General features: G+C 38.6%; 1 protein-coding gene across 1 annotated transcript; it reads left to right on the forward strand.

Annotated features, from left to right (window-relative positions):
* Positions 1–3,962: 3,962 nt before the first annotated feature.
* LOC129235812 (uncharacterized) lies at positions 3,963–22,856 on the forward strand. Its single transcript, XM_054869853.1, has 5 exons — positions 3,963–4,127; positions 14,203–14,319; positions 14,395–14,973; positions 15,048–15,137; positions 22,104–22,856. The coding sequence occupies exons 1-5, from the start codon at positions 3,963–3,965 to the stop codon at positions 22,854–22,856; spliced, it is 1,704 nt and encodes a 567-aa protein (XP_054725828.1).
* Positions 22,857–23,715: the final 859 nt, after the last annotated feature.

The raw sequence follows: 23,715 nt of genomic DNA on the forward strand, positions 1-23,715 counted from the left end.
TCTTGAAACTGAATTTGTAAAAAATTATAAAAAATGTTAAGTTCAAAAACAATAAAAAGAATAAAATATAAAAAATAAACTTAATAAAATAGAGAAATAATAAAAACATTAAAAATATAAAAAAAGAAATAAGAAATTGTGAATTAGTAAGAAATTAGGAAAGTTTTATTTAAAAATTTAATTCAAAAAAGAATAAAATTATTACATTAAAAAATAAAAAGTAAAAAGTATAAAAAATGTAGAATTGAAAAATTGTAAAAATGGAAAAATATACAATAAGATAAAAGTAAAAGAATAGAGAAATAATAAAATTAAATAAATAACAAAATAAAATATATATATCAGGTCAGTCCATAAACTCGTGCGTATTTTACCCATAGATTCACTTTTGTACGATTTTTGCATACAAAAAATTATTCGCGGAATATAACGGAACTATTTATATTTTCTTTGATATATTGAGCATTCAACAAGTGATTTTAATCGCGGATAGAAGCACGTGCCGTTAAAAAATAAAATGGAATCTTCGAACGCGTATAAGAGGCATATTTTGTATTTTTTTTAAATATTTTTTTTGGTAAAAATGCAGCAACTGCTGCTGCAGAAATAAACACTGTTCACGGGGAGTATGCCGTGAGTATAAAGACTGCGCAAAAGTGGTTTTCAAAATTCCGAAGTGGTAACTGCGACGTAGAGGATGCCCCGTTGGTCGTCCTGAAGTCTTTAACTCCGACGCCTTGCTCGAACTCGTGGAAGCTGAGCCAAATTTGGCAGTCGATGTGATAGCTCAGAGGTTAAATTCATCGCATGGAACAGTTTACAGGCACCTGGTTCAGTTGGGAAAGGTTTCGAAGCTGGGAAAATGGGTTTCGCATAGATTTTCCGTCGCCAACATTCAGCAGAGAGTGCCCTTAAAAAACTAGTTTTTAAGTTTTTAGGTAGTTAGGGGATAATTTCACCTATGTGGAATTGGAAATTTGCGTACTTGACGGGATGTATTACGTTTGAATAGAACTACAAGAAAAAAATGCCAAGCCGAATTTTAATACATACATTTTTTATTTTGAAAGTTTTTTTTTTGAATTTTGTTTTTAAGATAGGGCTATGTCAAGGGGTATATGAGGGGTATGTTTTGGAATAATACAAAATAAAAGTTGAAATGCGGGCCTAGACAATCTCTTCAAAAATCATTTAAGAGCATTTGAAGACAAAAATTATTAAAATCGGTCAATAATTGCCTTCTCTAGGATTTATAAACAAAATTTGTCGAAAAAAGCCATTTGTGCGATGTGGAGAATGATGGATGCGTCTTCCAAAAATCGTTAATTTATTTTCGGTGAATTTGAAAATTTAGTGATGTCAGTACTGAAGATAAGTAAATCTCTGTGTGCCATTTATTTTATATTTTTGACTTTCCACCCACATCCGATTATTCTTCCTCTTCTTTTAAGTTGTTAATTTTCTGTACTGACGTGGCGGAACTTGGGAAGGCTTTATCTTTTGTAAAAAACGTTTGTTTAAAAAATTAGATTAAAAAATTCACACTCGTACACTACATTTTCCAGTTTTGACAACATTATGAATCATTTTTAATTTTTAGTTTAGTTTTAACTTGGATCAAAAACAAAACAAGAAAATAAATAAAAAATTTTAAAAATTAAAGAATCAGCCTTTTTTGCAAAAAATAACACGGTAACCATGCCATAACCACCATAGTCACTGGACGGTGCCTCCCGGTTCTTTTTCTGTAAGAAACTAAAACTGAATGGATTCATTTCTAGTATTGAAGAAATAAAGAGCGCATCGGCAGCTGGAAGAGCTCAAGGCCACACCAAAGAGCGAAAATTTATTATTCGTCGAGATCGGAGGATTACAATACCGGAACGAGAATTACAATGAAGGAGGCAAAATACATATCCATGAATAAATAAACATTTTTTTTTAATTAAAGCCAACCCTTTCTGATCAAAGTTAAAGTTATGTGAAGATGAAAAGTTAAAAATATAAAACAGGATTTAAAATTCTTTCTGGCTTCCTCTGCAGCCGCTTAATCAAACGTTTGCTGCCTGCTACTAATACATTTTTGAAGTGAAACTTCTTAGGCGTCGGTGGACGAGCGTGAATGGAGAGTAAAATTTCAAGGCCATGCAACGTTTTGGGCCTTTTCGTTCCGCGAGAGAGAAAAAAGATATAACGTAGAGGAAAAGGAGTGAGAGAGCTATACCTTATATATATCTTAGATACACTTTAGGCTATTTGCCCTGAGGTTTTCCTTGTGGTTGCTAATTTCTAGTGAGCAATAACACTGCCTACTTTTTGGTGCCTACTTTTTGGCATTATATTTCCTTGGTGCCCACTGTTTGGGGCGTTTTTTGGTCCCAATTTTTCGGCGTTGTTTTTTTTTTTTTTGTGACTACATTTTGGCGCTTATTTCCATTCCCTGGCTAGTGCTTGTGCATACTATAAAGTGCTATCCATTCCGGCGTCGGATTTATTGGTATTGCCTTGCGGTAATTTGTGCCGTTGCTGCGGTCGTGGAATCGCTGCGTTTGTGCCGGTGATAAACGCTCGGAGTAGTGCGCGTTGTTGCCACAGTTTGTGTCCGGCGTTTATCTACACCGGTCGACCCTTCTCCGTTTTTTGTAAATTTGGTCTATTAGTATTCTCTGCAAATGTTGTGAATTTATTTAGATATATATTCTTTCTCTTAAAAGTTTCACTTCTGTTATGTGTACTACGCTCCACGCACTTTTTTTTTAATCTCAATAGTTGGTTTCTTACCCTGTTCTGTGCACGTGGAGAAAAGAAAATGCATTTTATTTCCTGGAAATTGTTGATCTTAAATTTTTTCCAGCAGATTTTGCGAATTTTAAATATGAGCTAAAATCTCCTCCATCCCCTATTAGTGCTGTAAAAACTGCTTAAAATTTTACTTTCAAAAGTGTAAACAAAAGTAGTGTATTGCATGAGCAAGGCAACGTCGAATGGGAAAATATTTATCTGGCCCGATAACCCAGAGCATTCGGTGCAGCCATTTTGCAGGGCAAACACACTGACAAACAAACGCACGAGCAGATGTGCAAGCGAAGTGGTAAACAAAAATGTGTATCGCTTCGTAACAAAAACCAAGTGCCCTCAAGGACACTTGCCAAACGCGTGCACGGAAGTAGAAACTTAAGCAAACAAGAGCACTAAAATCATTGCATACATATGGGCGCCGTTTCACCCATATACGAGCATGTACACGCGGGCACGCCAATATGCTGGGTGCGCAACTGAAAGGCGACTATAAATAGGCGCGTGCGGTAGGGTCGTGTAGTTGTTGTCGTACAAGTTGCACCTGCAGCAGTAAAGCGCCCAAACGGCAGCTCCAAAACTCCAAGACAACGCGCACCAGGCGTAAACTCCGTCAGCACCTAAATAGTACTCGTAAATAGGTGGTGCGCCTACGGGTAGGTATTGATTTCAGGCGCTCAAAGCACACATACACACACACACACACATTTCTTTGTGTGCCTGCATGTAGGTGCGCGTTTGTGTGGAAGCGAATATAAATGGCAACGTGCACGCCGTACCAGGCACCGCATTCATGTTTGGCTTTTGGCTTCTGACTTTTCTGTGAAATTTCCTAGTTTGTCTGGTTGGTGGCGCGAAGTTTTGCCTGTGACGTGCCAGTTGTTGTTTGGCAACACTTGAGCAAAGCATTCATTTCCGGCAGATTTATTTGTTTCCTGGGAGCATCGTAAGCCTTCCAACCATTCACTGCGAATTCGCATCCGCATTGTCACACACTTTGAAATGTTTTCCGCTGCATTTAATGTGCAATAATCCTTTAGTGGAGAAGTGTCGTAGATTCAAGCGTTCAAGTGTTACAAAGGCAGCGTGCGTGAGTGTGCGAGCGAGTGTGAGGGAGTGTGTGTGTGTGTGTGTGAATTGAAAAGTGCGCGTACTGCTGGCACGAAATGACTACCAGCGATGAATTCTGCCGCGATCATTACGAGCATCCGTTGATGTGGTGCGATGAGAAAAAGCGGCTGGTGGAACGCAAGAACGCAGAGGAGAGTATGCGTATGTGGCGACGACGCAAAGCAGAGGAAGTGGCGCGCAAGGAAAAGGATAAGGCTGAGGTAAGTAGTCGACTATTCAACTAAATTTGCATACATAAAAATTGTCGCTTTTAATTTAGAAAAGTTTAGTTGGTGCTGGATGATTTTCCGCTAATGAATTGCTATTTTTTTTTCTAAATCACTAATATTGAGTTGTGACTTGGTTGAAATTATGGCAAATAACAATAAAAATAAGAATAAGAATCAAGTTAGAATTCACATCGAATACCTATTTACAGTTATGGTCAGCAAAAAAAAAAAAAATAAACATTCGGTATTAACGTAGGAATTTTGGTTTTGGGGTTAATTTTAACTTATGGGAGGTATTTGCTCACAGGGACCCTTTATCAAATTATGGATCAGTAGCAAAAAACATGCTTAACAAGAATATCTTCGACTGTCGAAAGGAAAGTACGCGATTGCGGAATTAGCTGGAAATTTTGGACAGAAACCTTAACTGTTAGTGCTTAGTTTTTAATTTTTAAATTTGTTTTATAAAAAAATTTTACATAGTAATAATAGTAAACCGTCTGGTGAGTTTCGGAGTATTGAAGTTGTGGTCAGGGAACTGCTTTTCGTTTTGCTTGTCGTTATTCATCTTCAGGATTTTTTTTATTCGATCATCTGTTAACTCTTCCAGGTCATTTAAAGTGTTCTATTTCTAGTGGATTGCGCCATATTTCACACTCGTTAAAAATAGCTGATACTAAGCTTTTTTCATGCAGTAATAAAACATAGTTCTGTATAGCCGTGGAAAGAAAAACAGGACTAATGCAATAGAAATCCTGCAAAAAAAAAAACGTTGGTCATTTAAACCGTCTGCATAGCCTATATGGTTAAAAACTGGAAGATGCAAAAAATGGGGTTAATGAGCCTGAAACGTGATCCATATTCTAATCAATTGGTCATCTCCTTCAAAGGTTTCATGATTCTCTATGGCTTCCCTGGTCCTAAGAACGTTTTTAGATGAAATTTCATATGAGTTTATAGACTTTATTGTCGGTCAACGTGTATATTAGACTGGCCGTAACTTTTTTTTTGTGGAAATCCATAAATTTTCGGGTCTTAAAACATGAGGTTAGGAGTAATGAAAAACGGTGTAATTTTTTAACCCGATCCGATGATGCCTAACCGTGCCCATTTGATCCCAAAGTATGGACAATTTCAAAAAATCACAATTTTTACAAAATTTTTGTTTGTTTCCAATTTATATAATTTAATTTAATTTAATATGTATATACTTAATATATATATAATTTAACTTTATTTATATAATTTATTTTAACTTAATATAATAACATTTTAATTAAAGAATTAGATTGTCTATTTAATGAGAGATGTTTTGGTGTAAGACGGATACAATTGCCTGTAGTGCTCAACAACTTGCAGTAAGTACTGTTGATCTTCTTCATTATAAGTAAGCGATCTGTTGTAGTCTGTGATCAATTTCAATGTAAAGACTTTCCGAACTTCATTTTCCGATATTACCCTTTTGAATGACTTAGAATTAATGTTTTTCCAGCTGTTAGAGAAACGATTGAATAAGGGAATTTCCGGTGCTGATGATTTGCCAAAATTTAGTTCGAACACTGCTTTGACTAGCAACTCACTAACATGGTGACGACAGGGAAAGAAAAGTAGATTTCGGCCCAACCTTTTTTCAAGCAAGAACGCTGTTCGATTATTAACTCTCGTATTAGCAGCTGTTGTATCAAATGATACAATTTCCATTAAATCATCGAGCTTCCACTTGCACAAAAAATTATGTATTTCTGCCGCTATTGCATCTCCCGTTCAACATTCAATTTCTGGTATCCCCAGCAGTTTTTCCATATTTTCTTCTGTGACAACGAGAGACAATCTATCTTTCTTTTCTGTGCCTCGGATTTCTGCAAGCAGCTTGCCATCCCAGTGAAGGACAAAAACGTCGGAATCTACAAACAAGTAAAAAGAAAGGTCAAGAATCCAAAATCTTATAAACATATTCAGTAAAACCATTACATTGAATCCATTAATAATCTCTTGAGCTTGTCTGCGACGATAATCTCTCCTCATCGAATGTAATGTTGTTCGATTAAGAATTAAATCTTCCATTTTTATTGACGGCGTTCCATTAACATTTTGCATGGCATTTATGAAGGCAGCAACCGTTGCACTCACCGAATGCATGGATTCTCTTGTAGAGAGGTTACATTTGTCCGTGCATGCAAGCATTCTATCATCAATAAAATTAATTTTTCCTCGATTTGCCTTTTTCGGTAGTAAATTAATGTTACTTCCGTCTGTATCTTCGCCTTCATTCAATTCTTTTGCTGCATTTTCTTTGCCAGCATTTTCTTTGCCAACTGAAATATCCTTTTCAGAGTCCTCGGTATCAGAGACTTCAAGAGCATAATTAGCTTCAAATGGGATCAAATATTAAAAAAAAGAACCAGTAAAGCTTAACTTTAATAAACTTACTATGAACTAAATGCTTTTCAACGCGCTTTCTTTCTTTTTCCATTCGTTGCTCTTTGCGTTTTTCTTTTCTTGTGAGTACAGTATCGGCACCATATTATACATACTACCTGGACGTCCTCTATTTCTTTGGAGCAAAAGAAAGTCTTTATCATCGGGCAATTTTCATTATACCTGGGGCATCCATGGCTGCAATGTCAAATATGAAGTTTTCAATTTTATCCTTAAACTCTGCTTCATTTTTACGACACTTCTCGTTAGGAGTCTTGGAATGTTTTTGTAAATTTCTCCATTCCTCGTTAAGTTTTTTAAGTTTTTTAATACAATTTTATTCTTGCGCCGTGGGAATTTTAGCTTTTTCCCAAAATTCAATCGTGGCACCAATCGTGTATTTCATACTGCTTTCCAAAGTCAAGTTTTCGTGCCTCATTTTGTGAAACAATAATTGGAGCACCTGTTTCATTGATGGCAACTTGGCCCCCAAAATAACACTTTCACATTCACCCACCAGAAATATTTTTTGCTCAGAACGTAATCTTTTTTTCGGAATGCCTGATAATGATTTTGAACTCATTTTTTCACTAACTAATTACTTTTGTACTATTAAACGCATAAGACAACTGAAACTGAATAAAAATGCAATGCCATAGCCTACCAATTCAAATATCGAGAAAAAAAATTCACACTGAATAAGAATGCAATATCAAAGCCTATCAAATGTCGAGTAAAAATTCAAAACTTTTAGCGTATTCAGCGAACACAACAGTTGATGAATTGTTTAGTGATCACCAAAGTGTTGATTATGAAACAAATTTTTATTTTTATTATTATAGTGAAGTGTGAAAAATTATTTAAAAAGTACCTTTGCATAAAATTTAAAAATAATTATTTCATTTAGCAGCTGGTTCAACACACCGTTCATAAAACACAATTTCTATTACTCAACTGATGGTGACATATTTTCCACGTATCACTAATCAGTTATGTGTGCTGAAAGCGCCTTTTGTCAGGTGGCTTTCGCGATATAAATTGGGCCATACCGCAATTAAGTAAACAAGATCATTAATTAAAATCGCATCATATCAATAAATATAAGATTCGAACAAAAAAATTGGAAACGAAAAAAAATTAGTAAAAATTGTGATTTTTTCAAAATTTCCATACTTTGGGATCAAATGGGCACGGTTAGACATCATCGGATCGGGCTGAAAAAATATACCATTCTTTATTGCATCTAACCTCATGTTTTACGACCCGAAAACTTTTGGATTTTCAATTTTTATTTTTCTCCATACAAGCTGCGGCCAGTCTAGTGTATATTTATGTTGGAGTTGCTCGATGTCCTTGCTAATGCCATTTCTGTAGCCTTTCCTACCGAAAAGACTTCTGCTTGAAAAACACTGCAATGGTCAGGGAGTCTGATGTCCAGCTCTGCGCAATAAATCTACTGCATCTACTCCGTCCATCATTTTGGAGCCGTTAAGCATATTGGGGCTAGGTATATGTCTTTCCCACCCCTCTCCTTCTATTGTTGTTCGGAATCTCTTCACCCAATTATATTTCGGAGTCATATAGTCCGTATTGGTCCTATAATTCATACCTGCTGAGCTATATATGAATATTTTACAGGTAAATTTACCCGTTGCGCTAAGTTATGTGGCAGATCTAACCGCTCGACCTTCTGCCGCAATGTCAATCGGTCGTAGGTTGAGTATTCTTTCAAGTGCTGGCGTAGGAGTAGTTCTCAATGCACCTGTTGTGCAAAGTGCACCAAGACGTTGAATACTTTCCATAGGCTTTTTATATGTTGGTTTTCTTAGCGCAGTCCACCACACCAGAGCGCCATATAGTAATATTGGATTTACTATGGCTGAGTAACACCAACACATTATATCAGGAGATAGACTCCATGTAACTTTCAGCATCTTTTTACATACATATAGTGCGTTGCTGGCCTGTTTCTTCCTCTCTAATATATTGTACTTCCATGATAGTTTACTATCCAAAATTACTGCAAGGTACTTTGCGTGGTACTCCGTACTATAAGGAATGAACAAAAAACGAAGACTCTTTTTTATATTTAGATTGGAGGGTTCGAAGACACTATATTTTCATAACCGAACATTCACAAATTTATATTTGCCGAAACTTTTAAATTTTTTAAGCTTTTCGATTAGTCAAAGGCTTGGAATTTTCAACGTAGCTCAGAAAACGCTATAAGAAATAACAAAAACACTTCAGCCTCTATTTGGAGGATCGTGAGGTAATAAAAAATAAGAAAAACGGAAATGTACCCCCTGTACACTTTTGTGATCCCAATTATGCCCTGAAAACTTGAGACGCCTGCGTCTAAAAAGTTTAAAATAAATAAATAATAAAAAAAAAAAAATTTTTTTGTAAAATTCTTTCTCCAGGGTTCATAAAAACTTCCGTATAAAAATGCATATTTCTGAAAAATACAATTAGCTTTTACTTTGCATATATTAGTAGACATATACTACACAAGGCGTTACAAAAACCATGTAAAAAATTGAAGGGGATATATATGTGTTAACCAAAAGAAGCAAAAAGGATTAAGGGGCAAGGAGTAGTCAGAGGCCTGAAAAAATGATGATTTTCAATAATCTGTTTTCGCTAGTCAATTGCTTCATTTTACAAAAAAAAAAAACATAGCATTGATACATCAGGTTATAACTTGACTTTAGCTAAATTAAAAAAAAATCATAATTGTAAAAGTTATCGCTGTTTGTGTGGAGCCCGTTTCTCCAGAAGTCCCTTGCGGTGATCATCAAAAGTCTTTGGAGTTTCATCTAAAATCAATCGGACAAAAGAAATTAGTTTTATTAATAGATAATCTTGTGCCTAGTCGAAGCTTTTTTTTTTGTTTTTCGTAATTTACAATACGGCGGCCTTAGGAAATATTTTTCAAATTTTCGAGAAAAAAATCGGCAACTAATTGATTAAAAAATCGAAATTAAAAATTTTTTCAAAAGCAGTATACATTTTATTGAAATAGACCAATCGGTTTTTAAGTTACAGTGATTACCAGTTCAAAAAACATAGTTTTGATAAAACCGCATTTAAAGATTTGCGAACGTTCCGGAGCGCCCTTTGTTAATTATTGAATAACTCGAAAAGTATTTGTCGGATTCACCTCAAATTTTCACAATTTGTTTAAGATACTTTACTTTAAGAAAATACAAAACAAACAATATTTTGAAAATTGACATGGTCCAGAAACGAATCGCAAGCTGCCCGAATGTGACTTAAAAGTATTTTGGCCCACTCGCGGACAATGGCTTTTTTTAGCGCCTCGAGACCGGTGAATCTTTTAGTTCGAACCTTGCTCTCCAAAATGGCCCAAAAAGAACAATCCATCGGATTCGCATTTGGTGAATTTGAGAACCATTGTGGGGACGTTATAAAGTTCGGAACGTTGTTTTTTAGCTTTGTGAGACGATACCGAGTCCTGTTGAAATGCCCACCGAAATATTTGCTGCCCGCGGCTTCAAAGAAACCTCCAGAATACTTTCTCTTGACGTCAGGCTCGATGTAAACGATTGGAGAGCGCCCATATGCGGTTACAGCAGCCTAAACCATTAATTGTGGCGGGTGCTGTCTCCTGGCGGCCAATCGATTCGACGACTCAAATTCTCGTATGAATGGTCGGTCAAACAAACTCTATCGTTTTGGGAATTCACAAATTGCTCAATTTGAAAAATTTTCTCGTCAGAAAACACCATATTCGGAAATTGGCCGCTTTCGGCCAAGTGAAGCAACTCCTTCACTCTAACAAATCTGACTTGTTGCTGGTGTAAGATCATGCACCTTTTGGATCTTGTACCGCTTGCCGTTGAGATCATTTCTCAGTATGCGGCGGGTGCTACCGTAAACTATTTTCAGTTCTTTCGCCATTGGATTGTTTAATGAAAATTACAGACTATTAAAACTATTCCCAAATACAATTTCCCAAAGTTCTCATTCAGCTTCAGTTTACGCAAGCCGCTTGTTCGGAAATAAATCTGTTTGGATACAATAATTTCTAATTATTGCTATAGCCCGAAAATTGATGAAATGGACTCAAACAAAAATATTGAAACTTTAAGGAATATAACTGTTTGCACATTTGCCTATACAGAGCGCGATAAGTTAGTCGAACTATCACAAGGTTCAAAACAATAAGACTTTCCTAAAGCCTGATGGGAGTTAAAAAACTTAGATATTCACACGACTTATTTAAAACCAATTTCTAATAGTTTGCCAGGTCGATCACCAATACGTCGATGCGCGGATTTTTGTGGCCACTGGATTAATGGGTTGTGAATTCCGCGGCAAGGCATAAAATTTGAAAAGCTATGGGCTAGAAACCGGTCTCGGTAGTCTAGCGTAAGCGAATCCCACTTAAAGCACGATCTTCACACTTTTCCAAGTTTATCTACTTTCCCTGTTTCTAAACAAACCTCATTCCTCAAACCCAAAAACGTATCCTTTTCATCGTTTCCATCCTTATTCCCGCACATCAGCGCATTATTTGCATTGTGGCTGCTAAAACAAGAAGAAACAGAGAAAAACTCACAGTTACACATTGCATCAGTGGCGCCAGCAAGAGGAAGCGGGCTGTCGCGGGAATAGTGTAGACACACCATTTAGCAAAGTTCTCAACCATCTGCGTGATCCTTGCAGTAGAAAAATGAGACTCACAGATGACGCTCCAAGCAGTAAGAAGGCGTTGTTCCTAAGCAACGACAGGTTGGTATTCCCACTATTTAGGACTGGTAGCGGCAGGCTAATCACCTACCCTGCCAGAAATCAAATAAATTAACGAAACCAACGCAAGACAAATCTTCTAGGCCCTATGCTTCCGAGAGGAGTGAACAAGGAAAACAAATGCGCTAGAAACGCGGTTTGCAGTATTCAGCTCCTAGCTCAGATGCTGAGTCTCATTAGTGCAGGAAGATGTGTGGCAAAGAGGCTAAAAAACTCGTATAACTGAAGGATGAAATGATCTGTCCTGCTCGAATGAGTTATGAAGAAATAATTTCTATAAGATTTACTGCCAAATAAAAACGAATCAACACTGGCATATCAAATTCAATGATATGAGCCAAGGGATAACAAAAAATTTAATTAGATGAGTTAAAGAGGAATTTAATGAAAGCCGTAGTGAGAAATTTATCAATTTTATGCAAGAATCTCAATCAAGTGAAATAGAGGCGATTCGTATTTTGTACTGACATCGAACTTCTACAGTCACAAAGCCAGTGTATTAGTGCATAATTGTCCATGCTGAGGTCTAGATCGTACGCAAAAGAGCTCAGGCTGTCTGTGAACTAACCAGCGTCTACTGTCTGGATGTCTGCCTGTAGTTGAAGAGTCAGAGGGAAATAATAATGTCGGCTCCTTTTTTATTTTGAACGACATCCAGCTTCATCGACCTCCCGACTTCACATTCTAAAGAAATATTCGAGAGTTGCCAGGCTGTGCTCGGCTTTCCTGATGCTAACTAACCATTCTACATATGTATATACAAAATTGTATGCATCAGTATTAGGAGTTACTCGCCAATCCATTTCCAACCAATTGCATGCTTTGGGAATGATTCAGAAACAGGGGACTTGGGTACCTTATGAGTTAAAACCAAGTTGTTTTCACCTGTGAACAACTGCTCCAGCGGCAAAAAAGGAAAGGTTTTCTTCATTGCATCGTGACGGGTGATGGAAAATGGATTCATTACAGTAATCCAAAGAAAAGAAAGTCATGGGGACTGCCCGGTCATGCTTCTACGTCGTCGCCTCGGCCGAATATTCATGCTGCGAAGGTTATGCTATGTATTTGATGGAACCAAGTTGGTGTTATTTATTATGAATTGTTAAAACCAAGCGAAACCATCACTGGGGATCGATATCGACTTCAATTGATGCGATTGAGCCGAGCACTGCGCGGGAAGCGACCGCAATACGCGGAGAGACATGAAAAAGTGATTCTACAGCATGATAACGCTCGGACTCACGTTGCTAAACCCGTTAAAACCTACATGGAAACACTGAAATGGGAAATCCTACCGCACCCGCCATTTTCTTCTGATATTGTGCCGTCCGGTTATCACCTGTTCCGATCGATGGCACATGGTCTAGCTGACCAGCAGTTCCATTCACATCATCAAGACATCAAAAAATGGCTTGATCCGTGGATAGCCTCAAAAGATGAACAGTTTTACCGCGACTGTATACGAGATCTACCAAAAAGATGGGAAAAAGTAGTAGCCAGCAATGGGAATTACTTTCAATGATTCACTTGTAATCATTTTTTCGGAATAAAGTTTTATTTTCATCAAAAAAACAGCGAGAACTTAGTTGCGCACCGAATCAAAAAAAAAAGAAATAAAAATATTCAAACATCGCTCTGGTATGCAAATGAGAAATAGTCTACGATTTCAAATAATTTTTGTCGTGCAAATTTATTCTAAATTTATTCCGCGCCGTTATTGCAAATAAGACAAATAATGGATTCATTATCAACATTTAATAAAAATCATTTTAGCAAATGAGGTTAACGACCTGCTTCGATTACAAATCCGCATTGAAATGAGAATTTTTATACAAAAAACAAAAAAAAAACAACCATGGGGCAAAAGATTTGAAATGCTCGAGCATACTCTATGAATAAATATTGCCATGCAATTTGCAATGAATAAAACCAGGAAGTCAGTCGCTGCCAAGTCGCGATTGACAATTCACGATTTCACTTCACTCGCGTGTCTTGCAAATGCTGATTGGAGTAGTTTAGCATAAATCGCGACGCGCAAACGTACAAAATTACCCAAATATGAAAATCGTCAGAAGCCAGAAGCCTGAAACCAGCAGCCAGAAAGGCGAGCAACGAACTTTTGCAAATATCGCGTGACTACAATTTGCCTGCTTCTTCTTCTTCCCATAAGCCCCGCTGGTAATGAAGTTGCGGAGTGACGTGCAAAAGTCAAGCCATTTGCAAACTGTGTAACGGCCATAGGTTTTTTGTGTAGAGATAGGCAAATAGAATGGATTTATGTTGTCGTTGTTGTTCTAGTCTTTGCTGTTATTTAGTTGCAACTATAACAACAACCTAAAAACGATGCTAATTTTTGGCAAAATATAAACAAAACAAAGTAAAAAGCAGTACTGCAGAAATGGAAAATAGCGCGAGGGGGCGAGGCAGGGGAAATCGTGTTGCTATACAAGCAACTGTACAGCTGCGCTAAATATATGTTTGTGCTTACCTAAACGGTTTCGTGTGCTCATTGCAAAAGGCAGTTGGCGCGCCTAAAAGCAGACAATAACTGACTGCTGGCAGTGTTTTCGAGGTACGCACATTTTCACAATAAATTTCTGGTAATGGGGTGTGGGACTGTCTGGCGAGGTTTCTTGTTGCGCCCAAAAATAGCTGAATAGTGTTTTGTGTGCGTGTGTTTGTGTGTTAGTGTGGGTGTAAATGTTGGCAACAGCCCCCAATGCGACATACAAGAAAACAATAAAATAAAATAAAACAAAACAAAATAATAAAAAAGTCAACAAAGTGTGTATCACTGACCTAGTTAAATTATTTCTATCGCATACCCGAAAATTATTTACTTTCATGCTTCGCAACTTTTCTGTCCTCGCAGTACTACGAACTCTTTGTTAAGCATTATCCATGGGGTCGTCCTGGCGGTGGTGCGCCTAATTTGGATATCAGACGCAAGGATATCACAGCCGTTGGCCTGCATTCGACGCCCACAATTGTAAATAATCAATTTTTTTCTTATTGAACACCAAATATTTACTTCAACTTCAATTTGTTCATTCCTTCATTTCAGAGCACAATGCATCGACTGAACTCATGGCAACCCTGTCGCTACAACGACTACTTTTCACAACGTAAAAAGTGCCACGACCCTGCCACCTGCTACCATCATCATTTGCATCATCACATCCCACCGTTGCCGCCGCCACCACCACCACCTCACGTCACCACCCATACACATACAGTACAAACCACTACCGAAGCCTGTCATCCAGCTGCAGGCAGCGTGCTGACCGTTTGCGAGCGTAGCGCTGGCGATGTTGGCGTTGGCGCAAAAGTTGGTGCCACCAACACCAAAGTGACCGACAGCAGTGGTGGCATTGGTGTTGGCCTTGGCGCCACGAAAAATGGTGAGACTCTGCATATAACGCTCAAAGATCACCCTTCAATGTCGTTTCGCAATAAAGGACATCTCGACATTGAGGTGCGCTACAAGCAGGGTGCCGGCGCTGGTGTTAAGGTGAAGCCATTGCTTGAAAAGATTGTGGTGTCCGATAGCGATAAGTGTCCGTTGGTGCAAGGCATACAAGCAGAGCCGGTGGTGAGGGGATCGCCGCGTAAGAAGAAACTCGTTGCCAAGCTGGAAAAGCCGGTGAGCTGCAGATACTAATCAAGCAATACAATGATTCATATTACTTGTTCCATTTTGTGTGTGTTGCTTTTCAGCCAAGCAAGGATCCTTGGGGTAGAGCAGGTCCGGGTGGTAAGCCGTGGCGCAGTCCGAAGGCAGTCGGTAGTACCTTCATGAAGTCCCTGGTGAGTTTATACTAATATTCTTGTGAGAAATATCCGGGCAGTAGTTTGTGTCAAAAGACAGACATCGCACGCGAAGGCGCACCTCCATCTTTCAATTGGCTTTAAAAATTAATTTCAGAACATAGAAAGTTAATTTTTCGAGGTCTTAGGTAATATTTTCTGAATTACCAAAGGCGAGTTTGAGGTAATGCTAATATACGTCACATGTCTCACGAAAGCGCACTTCCATCTTCCAATTAGTCTAGAACTGGAATGCAGTAGAGTGTCTTGCTTGCACTTTCAATCTTTTGTAATTATACGAGGTGTACTCAAAAAGTATAGCGAATTTTGAATCTTCGCAGGATACGTATATACGAATTTCGAATTTTTTGTGGCGGTATGGTGGTACTCATGTCTCTTACTCATGCTGACGAGTTCGGCCATTTTGAATGTTCAGTTAATTGCTGACAGCTGCTTTGTTTGCACGTGTTTCGGCTCGTCTTCGATTTTTACTTATTCAAAAAGATGGATCAAAGAACTTGTATCAAATTTTGTGTGAAAAACGAAATTAAGTGCGCGGATGCATTCCTAATGTTGACTGTGTTATACGGAGAAGCTACTTTGGACCAAAGGCCGAGAAGATGTGAACGACGAAAAGCGCACCGGACACCCGAGCACTTCAACAACAGACGAAAAAATTTATGAAGTGAAGAAAATAGTATTGGCCAATCATCGAATCACCGTTAGAGAATTCGCTGAGATCCTAGACATACCAATTGGCTCATGCCATTCGATTTTTTTCAATGATTTGGGCATTAGACGGGTCGCCGCAAAATTCCTACTAAAACTGTTCAATTTCGACCTAAAGCAGCATCGCATGAACATTGCTAATGAGATGTTGGACTGTGTCCGCGACGACCCAAATTTGCTCCAGAGGGTCATAACTGATGACGAATCGTGGGTTTATGGTTATGACGTGGAAACCAAAGCTCAATCATCTCAATGGCAGCTGCCGCACTAACCAAGACCGAAAAAAGCGCGCCAAGTTCGGTCGAATGTAGAAGTTTTGCTTACCGTTTGCTTCGATTGCAGTGGCGTTGCGCATCATGAGCTCTTGCCACAGGGTATAACGGTCAATAAGGAATATTACCTGCAAGTTGTGCGCAATTTGCGCCAAGCAATCCGCCAGAAACTCCCGGATTTGTGGAAGAACAAAAATTGGGTCTTGCATCACGATAACGCCCCTGATCATACATCGTTGCTTGTGCGTGACTTTTTGACCAAAAACAACACACTAATGACGTCACAGCTACCGTATTCCCCAGATCTGGCCCCCTGTGACTTTTTCTTGTTCCCGAAACTGAAGAAGCGCACGAAAGGACGACGCTACGCTACGATTGACGAGATAAAGACGGCATCGAAGAAGGAGCTGAACAAGATAAAAAAAAAGACATTTGAAGTGTTTCGAAGATTGGAAAAAACGTTGGCACAAGTGACCAAATAGATATAATATTAATGAATAAATAAATAATTTTTGAAAAAACACATAAAATTCACGACTCTTTTTGAACACACCTGGTATGAGTTAATTCTCAAACTCTTTGGGGGATCATTACCTCCGTGAGCATACTAGCTACACCACTGGTAGGTAGAACATTTAATTTTCTTCTTGCCACACACCACTTTTTCACTTCCTGAGACGCTTTACTTGGCATTTGGACATACATCTCTCTCTCTCTCTTTTGTGTTCTTTTTTATTATTTTGGGAAGGGGAGGATAAAAATGTCAGAAATATTAAACACTAGCAAACCCGGCCCCCTTCGCTGGGCACACTAAAATAGAATAGATATGGTTTAGAACAGAAAATATATGATTTTCATATTATTTATTTCTTTATTCTTTATTCAAGCGCTTTGGCATAAACAATATTTTTTGTTTTTCTATTTGTTTTTGAGTAAATATAAAATATAAATTGAAAATCAGGAAAAAAGAAGATTGTTTTTAAATTTCAAATCAACGCATATGAATAAATAATCGTCTTTTTTCCTGATCATCCATGAATTTTTCGTTTCAATTTATATGTTTTATTAAGCATTGGAGCTTTTTTAACCATTATCCATTTATATTTTTCAAAAAAAAAAAAACGAAAAAAATTTTTTTTCCACGAACACATAATTTCACTCGGATTTCACATTAAATTCTCAAATTTCGTAAGAAATTATTCACTGTTCCAAAATCCACTCCAAAAAAATTCACAAACAATTTTTACATGTTGCACTTACGTTTTTTCCTTATGGCATCCAAATCAGAAAGAAATATTGACACATTGTAACTCACACTGTCAATTTGACAGTTCAGTTCCGCTCCAAGCGTTAAAAAAGTAAGCGACATTATGGCTGGTTCAAAAGAACGCTGTACCCGTTGCCAGTGCTCCGAATTACAACCAAACTTTACGAAACCCATTTTCAATACTTACTTAACAATGTGTGTAAGTTTGGTTTAATTCGGTGCAAAGACACGGCGGGTCCACGTTTTGGCATATATTTCGAGACCCTAGTCATCAATAGGTATGAAAATTACCCCGTATTAAAGCATTCACCAACAGCTTTCATTTGATACCCATATTGTACATACATGTCCGAAGGTTACCCGGGTCCACGTTTTGACCTATATCTCGAGACCCTATCTACCAATAGGTATTCAAACTATACGGAAATCATCTTCAATACCTACTTAACAATGTGTGTAAGTTTGGTTTAATTCGGTTCAAAGACACGGCGGGTCCACGTTTTGGCATATATTTCGAGACCCTAGTCATCAATAGGTATGAAAATTACCCCGTATTAAAGCACTTATCAACAGCTTTCATTTGATATCCATATTGTACAAACACATTCTAGGGTCCACGTTTTTACTAAAGCATTCACCAACAGCTTTCATTTGATACCCATATTGTACATACATGTCCGAAGGTTACCCGGGTCCACGTTTTGACCTATATCTCGAGACCCTATCTACCAATAGGTATCCAAACTATACGGAAACCATCTTCAATACCTCCTTAACAATGTGTGTAAGTTTGGTTTAATTCGGTGCAAAGACACGGCGGGTCCACGTTTTGGCATATATTTCCAGACCCTAGTCATCAATAGGTATGAAAATTACCCCGTATTAAAGCACTTATCAACAGCTTTCATTTGATACCCATATTGTACATACACAACCAAAGGTTACCCGGGTCCACGTTTTGACCTATATCTCGAGACCCCAGTCACGGAGCGGCATGAAAAATACTCTGGACGAAAGCATTCACCAACAGCTTCCATTTGATACCCATATTGTACAAACAAATTCTATGGTCCACGTTTTGGTCTCTATCTCGAGACCCTAGTCACGGAGCGGCATGAAAAATACTCTGGACGAAAGCATTCACCAACAGCTTCCATTTGATACCCATATTGTATATACACATCCGAAGGTTACCCGGGTCCACGTTTTGACCTATATCTCGAACCCTATTTCCAAAATAAAGTATGATCCATGTTACTCGTGGATGATGTAGCTTTCGAATGGTGAAAGAATTTTTAAAATCAGTCCAGTAGTTTTTGAGCCTATTCATTACAACCAAACAAACAAACAAACAAAGTTTTCCTCTTTATAATATTAGTATAGATTAAAAACTAAAACAAATCTTCCCTCTTCGGCTGACGGCTGACCTTCTCGTTACTGCATTTGCAGTACACCGAGGGTGGAGCCGTGATTGTGTTTATCAACCACAAAAGGAACCAGCTTCCAGGCTCTTCACCTATTACGATGGAGGTTATACGTCGTTAAAAGTCTCCATTACTTTCGTTATAAAGATGATGGAACTTCGAAATAAGCGATAATATCGTGTGAATTACCTTCTGGCCTGCGTATGATATAGTCGTGAGTTGCTAATTCAAAGGTCTGCACTTGTTGTCGGTACATCTGAGTTGACCTCCTCTGGAACACTATTTCAGCACTTGTTGGGAAGGTCGGTTGTAATCAGACACGGCCCAGTACGTCGATATTATGCTGCTGAAACAGCTGTATTGTTCGCTTTTCTTCTTCCTGCTGCGCAACACTTGCTTGGAAAACTTGCATGTAGCATTCCAGCGATGTTTTGAATTCCACATACTGTCAGTTAAATTTGTTTCACTTAGCTGTCTTCCAAAGATAGTGGCTAACTCTTCGCGTTCTCTTGCGAGACTTGGACAGTAGAAGAGTACGTGTTGAGCGTCTTAAAACTGCTCTGGGCAGGTAGGATAGTGTGGTGATGCGGTGAGACCAAACCTATGCAGATAATGTTAGATCAACCGTGTCCGCTCAGCATCTGAGAGAGAAAGTAATGAGCTCGCGTGTCCAGTGGCAATTAAGAGTAAGATCTCATCTTCGCTGTTATTTGTTAAGTGACGCAATGTGCTGTTCCCGCTTTTGATCACTTGCTGGTTTTGCACCTTGCCTCGGAAAGAGACACTTAAGTTCATATGCTCGGATATCCGGTGGTATTTTTCCCGCAATCACGCAAGTTTTACTAGCGATACTGTCCGGTAAGCGTAGGTTTGTCGCAAAGCGCTCACCCTATAAACCTGCTTGGCCCCTTGTAGGTGTGTTTCTCGGGCTTGAGACCAAATGTGGGCGTCATATAACAGGATGGAGTCGCTCACAGTAGATAGAAACCTCCTTCTTGTACTTTGGGCTCCTCAAATATTCGGCAGCAACCGTGTTAGAGCATTTGTTACCAGGGCGCCCTTCGTGTTCTGTGAAGGTCATGTGCGAATCAATAATAGCGGCTTAGACTGGGTGTCAGGCTTCCAACATTTACCGTAAAACTCTCCCTCTCTTTCCTTTTGCTCAACAAAACTGCTTCTATGCATTTGGCATTGCACAACCAGTGTTCAGTCCTCGGGATCGCATCGTTGCGGGCGAGTTCCACATCACCCCCGTTACAACCGTCACAACATCGTCTACTTTTTCGACCAGTGTTGCGTTCATAGGGAGCTCCATTTTGATGATGCCATCGTACTTTGCATTCCTCAAAGTAGGACCAAGAACCGAGCCTTGCGGGACATCATCCGTCACTGTGTATTTTCGAGATCCGTCGTCGGTGTCGTATTCAAGAATTCTGTCATGGAAATAGCTTCAGATAATCCACATCACCCCCGTTACAACCGTCACAACATCGGCACAACATCGTCTACTTTTTCGACCAGTGTTGCGTTCACAGGGAGCTCCATTTTGATGATGCCATCGTACTTTACATTCCTCAAAGTAGGACCAAGAACCGAGTCTTGCGGGACATCATCCGTCACTGTATATTTTCGAGATCCGTCATCGGTGTCGTATTCAAGAATTCTGTTATGGAAATAGCTCCGGATAATCCGAAGTAGGTACGTAGGAACTCCAAGACCACTCAGTGCTGAAGGATCTTTCTATTTTACCTCTTCCTGCACTCCTCTATGGATACCAGGCAACAGGAATATTGCATAAAGATACACAAGTATATGGCTGAAGAGCTGATTAGGCAGGACACCGTTGAAGCAGAATTTCCGTACAAATGGAGCGTGAGAACTCAATTGAGTACCCGTGGTTTACTCTCCTAGAGGTGGGAATCGGCAAGAGTTGTGGCCTATAATTGGCATGAAAGAAGGCAAATTCGTCCTGGCCTCGGAGGACTTGGAGGCAGCCGAGCTAGCATTTATAGGGTTATATGCAGTTATGAAGCAAATAAAAGACGGGTTGTCAAGGATTTATCCTGAAGAAACTTCAGAATATTTTAATTTGAAAATTTTTGGTGGTTATAAAAGCATCCTTCAAGAACGTAAAAAAATTTTTCATTTATGAAAATGTTGATTATAGAGCGCGCTGCAGGCGATTTCTGGAACCTCCTTTAAAAAAAGACGATTTACGGTGTACATCGTAACTCAGGATTGGATTATCTGAAATCAAAAAACCAAACAAATTTTGTTAATATATTAGATTATCTAGTAATTAATCGTTCGGCTAATCAAAATAGTGAATTTTCACAAAATGGCAGCTTTTAAAAGAAATGATTTCGATTTTTACGTTAAAATTTGGCCGTAAATTGATTATAAAATGGAAAATAAGTATCAGATTTACAAAAGGAACGATTAATTACTAGAAAATGTATCTTTAAAGATTGAGTTAAAACGGTTGACCGATCAAACAAGCCGTTTTCGAGATATCGTGTACACCGACTTGAAAAATGCCGTTTTGAAAAAAAAAACACGTTTAAAGTTTCAATACCTACTTAAAACGTGCCGAGGCATCTCTACATATTTAGGTATAACTCCGAAAGTACTGCTTAGATCTACTTCAAATTTCGTGCGTCTACTTTTGAATATATGTACATTACAAAAATGCAATAAAAAATCGATTTTTTTGAAAGTCATAACTGCGTATAACCCCTTATGTTAAGAAGGCCGCAACTCTCGCTAGAGGTCACTACTTCTAAATTTGCTACATTTATGGGGGATTATGAGATGAAATCATCTTATCACATATATCTCAACTATACTTTCGTGCTTTCGTGAGACTAATACTCAAGCATTTTGGGTCATCCTTTTTTCGTACGCATGAGGAGCTAACAGCTTAGGAGACTTTATCATTCCAGCTCTTTGATATTTGAAGTTTTCATTTATCATCTATAATAAAATTCTTCTTATTATTATCCTCCTTTTTTTGGATGATGATCACGCAGTGGAATGTGCTTTGTTTACATTTACTATAGGGGCAATGTTATTACTATGTAATCCAATCTAATCTGTCTTCGAAATGGCTAAGATCTCTCAAAATTTGAAACGAGAAGTGGCTTACACAGGTAGTCTTAGAGCGGCCCAGCTATATTTCTGAGTCATCGAAGCCACTTGAGAATTAAACTGATTTATACCAGTAAATTTTGTGTGTATCTTATTTTGATTTCGCACAATCTTTCTTGCTTTTCAGGGTTGGACCAACAAGGAGATGCTCAAAGATCTCGACCAGGATAATCCCGTCACACCGGCCGAGAAGCCGACATTCCGCAAAGTGCGTACCAATAAGAAAGTGCAACGCTGCTGTGAACTCTGCATTTGCAGCTGTCCGGGCATGGTTACCAATAAGGGATGCGGCGGTGGTGTTGCCGGTGGCATCATTCCTTTGTCGACACAAAAGAAACCACATCAAAGCTTACCCAACAAAGGCCAAAGCAACACAACAACAGCTGCCGACTTAAAGAAAAAATACTGCCCCCGATTCGTCCGCCACTGTGGGCCGCCCACCATGGACAATAACATTTCGAACAATACCGAGACCAGTGCCAATGCGGGTGGTGACGGTGTTGAACTGGTGCCATTGTTGGCACGGCGACGCGCCAATGCCCGCCCAGTCAGCCTGTCCAGCACGGATGTGACAAAGCGCACTGCCTCCAAAGATAGGTACGCATGCAACCTGATTAATCGTAGCAAATATCTGCAGCATTTACAACAATTGCACTGCAACAATAGCAATAGAAATAGCAATAACATCAATATCAACAACAATATGAACAACAGCAATAGCAACAGCATTAGCAAATGTAAGAACAAACGCATCATCGCTAACAAAATTTGTAATTTTAGCAATGCCATCAGCTGCAATAGCAATAACAACAACAGCAATGAGAATAGTGGCAGCAGCACTTCATGTTGCTTAAAGAAATTCACTTTGCATATTCGCTAAGCTTCAGGAGACGAGGAGGTTGTAGACGTAATTTTCCTTCCTTTTGTTATTGATACAAAAGCAATAGCTTTGATGAGGGCTTTACATGCTAGGACTTGGTGATCATCTCGTATATGTAGTGTGGCCTTCATTCACGTAGAAGTGCAAGTGGGGTTTAAAAATTTGGTAAACTTTTTCTACTAATGTCCTTTGTGGACGAACCAAAAGTAAATAAATAAATCTATCTATAACGATGAGGCTCCAGATCTAACAATATATATAGAGGCAATTAACGACCTTCCCGACGAGAGTTCCTTAACTACATCTCTCTCTCTCAAGACCTCGATTTCTCTGGTCCCTCCCTGTCGAAACAACTCCTTTCTTGGGTATACCATTAGACAACGACGACCGCTGATTTCAATGCACTGGGAAAATCAGCTGAAACTGAAACTTATAAAAATTATACATTTTTAAAGTGTTCCATCTAATCTACGACTCTTTCTCACAAGAAAATTTCGACATGTATGGGTTAGGTTAAGTATATCTGGCTGATCTGAATATATTTCAATAGATTATAAGTCCATAGTGTTACCAGTGTTGTTGGAGTCGTGTTAAGCATAGTTCGTGACACATGTCTTGTCAACTTTTAATAAACAGCTTAAACTTTTGTCAGCTTATCCTGTAGAGGTGATAAGTATACTAATCCCAGGCAGTGGTAACGAGTTTTGCTTAGAGCAGAGCGGTGACAAAGGTGGTAACGTACCCTTTTATTCTTCACATAAGTTACACACTTCGTTCTGAGCAAATCGCATTTCAGCTGCCTAATATGGAGTGAAACAATGTCCTGTCAGTACTCTAACCAATATTTTACACTCCTTCC

The sequence above is a fragment of the Anastrepha obliqua genome, chromosome 1 (assembly GCF_027943255.1).
Source record: "Anastrepha obliqua isolate idAnaObli1 chromosome 1, idAnaObli1_1.0, whole genome shotgun sequence".
Classification (NCBI taxonomy): domain Eukaryota; kingdom Metazoa; phylum Arthropoda; class Insecta; order Diptera; family Tephritidae; genus Anastrepha; species Anastrepha obliqua.